Source organism: Pseudopipra pipra, chromosome 3 (assembly GCF_036250125.1).
Source record: "Pseudopipra pipra isolate bDixPip1 chromosome 3, bDixPip1.hap1, whole genome shotgun sequence".
Lineage (NCBI taxonomy): Eukaryota > Metazoa > Chordata > Aves > Passeriformes > Pipridae > Pseudopipra > Pseudopipra pipra.
In genome coordinates, this window is record NC_087551.1 from 6,281,435 (window position 1) to 6,290,938 (window position 9,504).

Here is a 9,504-nt window from a genome sequence, read left to right on the forward strand (position 1 = left end):
GGTACTGCAATAATATCTTTGGAGAAGCACATGGTGTAAATGATGAGTCTCAAGAAGTACCTTGTCCAGACCCCTTTTATTACCAAAAACTGAAAGAGGTAAAATGTTCAGTTGTTTCTTTGCAATGGCAGTGTTCACAAACTGGAAAACATGAACAGCCTTTAATCAACTTATCAAATGCAGCTGATGCTTATGAAGAACAGCCCAGTCATTTTAACAGTATTCTGGGTCAGTCTTGCTACTTTGCAAAAGAAATGCACCTTTTCTCTAGTTAACTATCACCAATACTATCACCAATATTATCTCAATCACAGAAAACCCCTTCACTTGAGATTCACACAGTCCAACAAAGAAAGGCTGTTCCTTCTCCACTTAGAGCCTGAAAAATAAAACAAAACACAGACAGCATACCACAAGCAAACTGTCAGCTTGCTCATAAAAGATCAAGAGCAAATCTTGAGCCCCAACAAGTCTTTGAAGTGATGCCTCTTGGATTAGCTGAGATTCTGTGTAATGGGGGTTGTGTAATTGAGCGGAACTGAGGAAAGAAATTCATCTTCTGTGAGACTTCCACGAAAAGAGATCTGTGCCTTGCAAAGACTACACATTTTTGGAATACAGCATTCAAAGCCCGAGAGAACTGTAAAAGTGATTAAATATTTCAGATAAAGTCACAGCAATGTGTTCTACAGGAACCAAAACATCAAGAAGTTACACACAGTGCTTTACAATGGGATCTGTTATCAGGTTATGCAAACTTCTGTTGTTCTGTAGCTTCATCTGTATTACAGGGACACAAGTAAACAAACACTGTTTCATGCAGATTTTTTGTTATGTGTTTACCAACTTAAAATGCTAAAGCACAAACAAAGGGGTGTGACAGCTCATCAACATATATTTTTACCAATAAATTTTTGTAGTTGATGAGAAAAACTATTCTGTTTGCTTTGTTGACTTGTTTTCCACAGAGCAACAGAAAAACCACCAGAACTAAACCAGAAGATGCAGCTCCAGAAACGACAAGAGATGTCTGGAGGTGATGTTCAGAATGAGGTGAGTAGATACAAACCTTTACATATTTTGGAAGCTGCTAATTTAGAAGTTTCCCAGATCCAAAAGACAGCCACTGCAAATCACAGTGTTTTGAGTATAAATTTGATTTTCCCTCGATGTAACTCCATAGCCACACACTTTAACCTAAAAGAAGCCCAAATCCCAAACCCAATATTCTCTATTCCAGTAACAGACAGAACAACCCCCAATTAAGAGGTTATATAAATCAACGAATAAATGAAAGCAAATAATTACATTAATGACAGCAATACAACCTGAACAAAATAACATTTAACTTTAAAAAGGAAAAAAAAATAGGGCTTGTACAACAGCATATATAAAAGTACTACCAAAGACAATTATAAAACCAGAAACTGGAATGATGGCAGGCATCAGAACAATAGCAACAAGACAGATAAGGAGAAAAAGGTTTCTGATTGCAGTAATTTCATAAAAAGTTTTTAATTTCATCTTAAAGCCGTAACTTCTTCCACAGATGTTACTTCAGAGTATTTACACCTACTAAAGTAAAAGAAAAGTCTCCTGGGGATAACAAAAACAGATCAAATATTTACCCCAGGCACAGCTGCAAAGAGATACAGAACTGTTGGGTTAAGCTTCTTAAAATATGTTTTCTTCTGTGTAGCTCAGGAACACGATAAAAATCACAACCCAAAGTGAGTTTTTATTTTTGTTTTCCACTGAGGGAGCTGACACACAAAACAGCCTTGTGGAGGAACAGCAGCCTCAGTCAGCTTAGGGAAGTGCACTGGAAATAATTCCACTGGAGAGATCCCTGTTTTCCCTGGGTTACATTCTAATGTGTGAGATAACACATGAAAGCGGGTTTGAAGAGCTCAGTGCAGACCAGCAGTGGTGCTGAAAGCCAAGAACCTTGCCAAGGGAACAGTGTGACTGCAGCCCTGGCTCCCAGGCAGCATGTCTAACACATACTAAAGTGTGTACTCACTGCCTGCCTCACACCAGCCCCACCAAGGACACTCATGAACACTTTCCCAACACATGTGTAAGCAAATCCACTGCTAATCCTCTTGGAATACCACCAGGAATTCCAAACCCAGGAAATTATTTTTACAGCACAACACTTACCTTGCCTTCCTCCTTTGCTAATAAAGTCGGAGGGGAAGAAGCAATTCCTGCTTACAGAAGAGGAATACCTGTTTCCATCATTACTGTCCTGAGGGATTAGTGGACCTGGGACAATAACCAAACTGCCCTATTTATATCCCAGAAATGTTTAGCTTTACTCACTTCCACATTATTTCACTGGGACCTTCACTGAAGTCAGATGCCATAAAAATCTCACCACTCCAAAAAGACACTTTGCCAAAAACCTCCCATACAGCTGCTCATCAAGACTTTCTATCTTAATTAACAAGTGTCATTTTGAAATAAAAGCATTACTTGTCCTATTCCTCTGCACATATTTTGTCATTAAAATCAGAATCAGTAGGATGATTTTTCTTCCCTTTCTAAGAAGCAGAGCCAGAACTGTCCATCTGTAGCTCAGTAAGTCAGAAATAAAGTTCCCTACAAAGTGTTAAATAATTCTTTAATAACTGCATTTATTTTTAAAGAGTAAAGACTATCTAAGATGACAATCAAATTGCACCAACTAGACAACTTTTATTCAGTTTGCATTTTTAGAAATTATTTAAATACATTTACTCCAAAACACAGTGGAAAAGCAAAATATAAAATTAGTGCAGCATAAAAGTGGAAATCTCAGTAAATTTCCCACTTAACACCTTCCTACAGAAAAATCTGGCAATGCACCCATGGGACTTATTTACTACTAGTCAGAAATTCATACCTCTAATTCTATAAGTGCTGCAGTCACTGCATCTGTGGCAAGAGCACCAGCCTGGAGCTTTTCAATTGCCTGTAAAACAGAATTTTCAGTTGATGATTAAGGAATTCTAATTTTCTGTGACTGAGCCTTACATTTTCCCAGTCTCGTACAAAACAAAATCTTCACCAAATCAGCTTAAAACGTAAGAGGGCATAAAAACAAGAGGCACTGGAAATAAGTCAATATGAACCATGTGAGGGCAGATCTGAAAGTTGGATTGTACTACCCTGACACTGAGACATTGCATTTAGTAGCAGATTCCTGCCTGGTCAAATTTATACGAAAATAACTTTTTATATTACATATAAGTCCTCAAACACTTGATGCTTCAGCCAACAAGTTTCAAATTTTCCTTCCAAGGTTCAACCAAAATCCCTAGTACCATTTATTGCAATTACAGTCAAACTGAAGAAAATTAACAAGCTCATCTAAAAGCCAAAACACACGAACAAATCAAATAAGACAATGTTATCTTCAAATTACAGACAAACACAACAATGAACTTCTAATAGTATTTTAAGATCCATTTTGGACAAGACATGACAGTCAAGTTCCCTCAGGGAACCCCAGGAAACAACTATGGCTTCATCTTCAGCTGCAAGACCTGCAACTGTTTGTTCTTCACAGAAATTATTTATGTTGGCTACTCAGCTTAAGGAGCCACACAGAATTTCAAATTACACTTAAATTCAACAGCATTTTCTCACATAATTAGCTGGAAAATGACTTTCACCAGGGCTAATGCACAACTTTAATGAAGCCAGTGCTATGTCTGGGTGATTTGTGAGGCTTCCCATTACAAAATTAGATTGGTATTAGGATTGAGCAACAGAACTGTAATACAAAGTGATAATTATCAGAGGCCAGTTCTGAGACTCTTCTAAAGAGTCTGCCAAGCTCCCAGCTCCTGCTCCCTGGAGAAAGCAAAAGACATTAAAAATTTTGGAGAGAGGTCTTCCAGCTACTCATTCAACACGTAGTACACAGGGCTTTGCCAGCTCCAAACCTAAATTCTTGGAAGAGATTAAAAAATACTGGCTTCAATGGAAATGGAAGTCTTGTCATTTCTCCCTTTCCAGCTTTGATATTTTTTTGTTTTGTTTTTCCTGTTTCTACCTCCTTTCCTATTAAGATGTTAAGAGCTATCAAGAAGAAAGTAATTCTAGGAACTCCTGCATTTATGGAGCAACCTGGATGCTGGAGTTTAAATAAATTCCAAAAAGAGTGGACATGGATGAAATCCAAGCACAGACACCATATTTAGCTCCAGAGGCTACTAGAGGCTCAGGAATACTGCAGGAAGCTGTAGGACATACCTTCTGACAGGCTCTTTTGCACACATGCTTGTACTCCTTAGCTTTGGATTCGGAATGATAACCTGCACCTACAGTTAAGGAAAAAGATAAAACTGTTAAATGACCTGTCAAACTGCAGCCTTACAGTTCACACAGGCAGGTATAGCCTTCCTTATTCTGGATTACATTGGCATTTCCCTTTTGTACCAATGACTGACAACTTTATGCATTCCAACACTGACTCAAGCACACCCAGTAAAACACAGCATAGATCCAGAAACACACAGGTATAAATCACAGCATCAAACAACCTCTTCCTATAAACACTTTGCACGAGATTTCAGTATCACTCATTCTTGGAGTATTTCCAGCACAGCTTTTTTATTTACTTTTTTATTTTACTTAAACCCCTTGATTTTATGTAAAACTCCAATTTTCCTTTCACCACTGATGTGCAGGTTTGCAATTATCATTCTGCTCATCTTCTCATGTTCATGCTACATTTTTTAGAGCCTGCTGCTCCTGCTTTAGAACCAGGAGAGTTGCTTGAAGTAGAGATCATACAGATTTTTCATCTAATTTTGAGTCTTCATGTCTATTCCATTGCATCAAATCATTCTGCCCTATTTTGTAGCCACTGCCCCTAATTCCATACCTGAAAAACCCACTATTTGACTAGATGCAGCATCAAAAAAACAACTGCCATGACTGCACACTGATATTGAAATTCTACTTCTGTTTTACTGGTTTTTGAACTTAAAGATGTGCTTGTATTTATCTCAGCTTCACTTTTCTCACTGTTAGAAACATTAGTTTTGAGAAACTCTATTAAATTAACACTACCAGTAATGTACAATATATTGAACACTTCTATCTGCTCTTAAAATAGAATACTAGGGTCATCAAATATCAACTCAGAATAAAATTGAGGGTTTTGGGGTTTTTTTTAACCTTAATAATTTTATAAAGCAAGTAACATGTTGGTTTTTCAAATATTTCAGGCATTACCTTGCTCAGTTTCACCTCATGTCATCACACATATGGTAAAAACAAATATACAGATGTAAGCATTCCTAGTATTTTTATGTTAATAGTATTTAAGAAAGAACATATCAGAAAAGAAATTATGAGCAAGACACACTAACACATCACTTTTGCATCAGATATGAGTAGAGGACCACTGCATCACATGTGGAAATAATAAACAGTAACTCACTTAAATATGATCAAAAATTAAATAAAATCAAAAATTGGACTTGAAAGAAAAATTTCAAAAGGGCAAAAAAAAAGTGAACAGCCTAAAGAGGTTGCAGAAAGCCTTAAGTAGATTGTCCTCATGGACAAGTTAGACTAGAAACAAGAACTTCAATGAAACAGCTATGTTTGACCTTTCTGTAGGGAAAAGAAACACACTGAAAGATCTCTTCCACTTTGTAGGCTTCCCATACTTAGCAGACAACTGCAGAATTTGATGTTTTATAACCATTTAAATTCAGGGATTTTCTTCGTCAAGGAGGAAAAAAAATACTACTCAGAACACCCAAACAGCCACATTTTGGTTAACAGTCTCCCATGCAACTTCCAACTGAACTCTCCACTCCCAGACTTGCACACAAAGTTAATGTCACTTCATGAACACATCAGTAGTCCAAAGATACTATAAAATCTGTGCTGATATTTAGTTTGGTATCAAAGTATGCACTGTTTTCATTCCAGCTGTTCTGCTTCCACATCTTACCTGCATGGACAAGCACAAATCCCACTCGTTTCCCTCTTTGGGTTTGCTTTGCTTCGGGCTCTTTGACCACCACTTTTACAGCTGTAACCTGAGATGACTTGGAAGGTAACACTTCTACTGAACTTATCCCCTTCTCCATGATCATACATTGGGATCACCATCTTCTGTCGGGAAGGAGCACACTTCCATGCAGAAATAAACTCTGGAGGGGAATCATCCTAAAAACAAATCACGTGCGTATGTTAGACACCGATTTCAGGAGATGGATTTCACACAAATAACCTCAAAAAGAGCTTTTGGAGGAGAGGTTTGAAACACAGAGCGTGGCTCTTGAAAGAAGTTCTGCCTCTTCCCTAGCTAAAAGTATTAATGAAGCTTAAAATAATCCAACTCCATGTTTCAAGCTCAAATCAACCTTTTTGCTATGATATAACATGAACCTAATAATCTTCCTAGACACTGTAAGGAACTGTTAATATAAGTTTTGCTTTCCATGGTGTCCTTTTAATCAACAATACAACTTATTTCTCCTCCCATCATGTCTAACTAGCACATGAGCAACCCTTTAAAACGCCATACCTTTTTCTTTCTTTTGCAGGGAATAGCTGTTTATTCCTATAATGAACTCCTTCTATACTTTTATAATTCCTCACTAATTTGCAGCAGGAAAAAAAAAAAAGAGAAATTAACTTTTTTTAATGGCAAAGTGTTTCTAAAACAAAGCCAAATAAGCCTAAAACAGTGAAACAATGTTTGCACAGGTAAGTAGAGCCACCGTGATTACTAGTGAACCACAACATGCTTAAGTCAAGCTCAAATAATTGATTAACTCTATTTGGTTTTGATCTTCACCCTTGAGATGTTTACAGAATGTAATGTTTATAGAAAGCTAATTGAAACATTGTCAGCATTTCCTAGTACCTCAAACAAAAAAGTTAAAAGGCAGAATGATGTATTTATCATGTCACCAAACAAACTCACTGTATTTACTGCTCCTCTTACCTACCGCCTAATACATGTTAATCCTGACACAAAACCATTTGTCTAATTCAGCAGGTAAAAAAAAAAAAAAAAAACCAAGGGATATTCTACATGTTGAATTAATTCAGGGAGTGAAAATGCATGCAGTGTTAATGCATGAAGGGAGAAAATCTCTAAAACATACTAAAATATGTTATATATTAAGAATTAGATGAACTTTAGGGTCCCTTCCAGTCCAAGCCACTCTATGACTCTATAACTTTATATTCCAGTATGATGTGCATCACTCCTACCACCTTGAAAAGGGGTTTGTAACCCAAGAACACTGGAAAGTGAACGGGAGTGGAAAAAATGAGATGTTTTAATGCATGAGACTTAAACCACTGACTTTGCAAATGCTCTACAGCTTCCTCCAGTAATTAAACACCACCCCATTTAAAGAACCAAAACTATGCAAACAATGTTTAGCACTGGCACAGCACAAACAGGCTGGTTTACCACAACTATCCTTTTGATAACAAGAATTAGCACAGCTTTGGAGGAAGTTATTTATTTACCCTCACTTCTTCTTAAATGCTAAACATACATAAGTACCTTCATACATTCATAAATTTACATTTCAGGATTAAATAAGAACTTATTGCTATAATTATATATGAACTGATACAAAATTGAAGACCACTATAATATATAGACTCTACAGAGAGAAAAAAAGCATTTATGGACTACATCCAATTGTAATGGTCTCCTGTACAAACCTCAGTGCTAAAATGAAAGTACTAATCACTGTATTTACTTCCTTTTTGCTAATAATAGTGAAGAAAGCTTCAGCAACCATTGCTACAGGCAATAAGTCCGTTTCCTACAAACTTCTCTTTAGCACAGACTTCAGTAAAGTGACAGGAACAAGTAAGGAATTTACACTGGAGCAAAAATGGGAGAAATAGTGTGGTGGTAAGGTAAGTAATAATTATGGGTTTGAAAATGCAGACATCACCTAAAGACTTACTAACAGCAGAACTGCAGGCTGAAAACTCTCATTAGACACTGATTTTAAGAGATTAATTTCACACAAGTAACTTCAGAAAGAACTACTGAAAGAGAGGTTTGAGCCTTTGCATACAGGTGAGTCTGATGATGTGCCTATTTTTACCAGATGACATATAGCCAACCTATCTCAGTAATTCCCTTCAGCCCGTAACACCTCCTGCACGTCACCTTGATTTTGTCAAACCACTTCCATCTCAAAATATTCTTCATGCCCGTTTACATTTCATTCAAAAAACTGCTCCTTCCACTTTGTGAGGTCCTGTTGGACCCATCCTTTCCCTTTCAAGCTCCCTCTAGGATTTATCAGTTGGACCCATCCTTTCCCTTTCAAGCTCCCTCTAGGATTTATCAGTTGGACCCATCCTTTCCCTTTCAAGCTCCCTCTAGGATTTATCAGTTGGACCCATCCTTTCCCTTTCAAGCTCCTTCTAAGATTTATCAGTTGGAACCATCCTATGCCTTTCAAGCTCCCTCTAGGATTTATCAGTTGGACCCATCCTTTCCCTTTCAAGCTCCCTCTAGGATTTATCGCTGCTCCATCCTGGCTGTCACACTTCCACCACTCCGTATTACACCGCTCCCTGCCCTACACCTGCCCACTACAGAAGCGCTGGAGGAACACACGCTGGTCCGCCTCCCGAAGAACGCGAACCAAGGAGGTTTTACCAAAGCACCCCAAGGCCCCTGTGGCACTGCAGAAGTAACTCTGGATCCCAAACACAAACCCCCGCGGGTGTGCCCCCGAGGCCGCAGGGTGCCGCGGTCACGGGGCGAGGGGATCTCCGGGCCGGGCAGATCCCGCGCTCCCGCGTCCCCCATCCCGATCCCGCGTCCCCCGGCTCGTGACGTCACGCGGGCCCGCGGCTGTGACGTCACACGGGGCAGCCCCCGCAGCTGCCGGCGCGCGGGCCGCCCGAGCGCGAGCCCGAAGCCGAGCCCGCGCGCGCGCGGCCGCCTCGCGCCGCGGCCCGTGCCCGGCGCGCGGGGCCCCGCGGGGAGGGCGCGCGGGAGAGGCCGCGCCGGGGGAGGCGGGAGCGGCGGGAGCGGCGGGGCGGGTCGGGGCGGCCCCGCGTCCCTGCGTTCACTCGCTCACTCACCCTGCGCCGCCGCCATCCGCCCGCTCGTTGCCCCGGTGAGCATGAGGCAGCCCGCCCCTGCCCCGCCACCATTGGGCGAGCCGCGCCCGGCGGCCGGAAAGGGCGGCCCCACTGATCGGCGTCCCGGGGGGCGAATGGCGCGGCGGGGGCGGGGCCCGGCAGCGCGGGAACGGGGCCGGGCCCGCGGCCGCCCTCGCTCCGTCTGCGGCGGCAGCGCCGCGCACACGGCGGTGAGTACCGGGATCAGCCTCCGGACACACCAGCCTGGCCCCACAGGGGTGTTTTGTGCCTCAGGGAGGTGGAAAGCGGCCTCCGGTTTTTCTTCGGTGCGTCCCAAAACAATATACGTTTTATATATCCATATATATATATATCTCCATATATATATATCAATATCCATATATATAATACCAATAT

The 9,504-nt window shown here is 40.7% G+C and overlaps 1 protein-coding gene across 7 annotated transcripts in view; it reads right to left on the reverse strand.

Moving 5' to 3' along the window:
* Positions 1-9,192, reverse strand: part of TASP1 (taspase 1) — a 78,706-nt gene extending 69,514 nt beyond the window's left edge. For 3 of the 7 annotated variants that reach the window (XM_064647562.1, XM_064647559.1, XM_064647557.1), the window contains exons 1-4: positions 9,088-9,191; positions 5,960-6,177; positions 4,243-4,310; positions 2,888-2,956 (exon numbers count right to left, since the gene is read on the reverse strand). In XM_064647562.1, the coding sequence (XP_064503632.1) occupies positions 2,888-2,956; positions 4,243-4,310; positions 5,960-6,104 (282 nt within the window). In that variant the 5' untranslated portion in view covers positions 6,105-6,177; positions 9,088-9,191. Of the gene's footprint in view, positions 1-2,887; positions 2,957-4,242; positions 4,311-5,959; positions 6,178-8,656; positions 8,772-9,087 lie in introns of those variants that run through there. The other 4 variants (XM_064647560.1, XM_064647561.1, XM_064647563.1 and 1 more) reach the window with 2 other exon arrangements.
* Between the last annotated feature and the right edge of the window lie 312 nt (positions 9,193-9,504).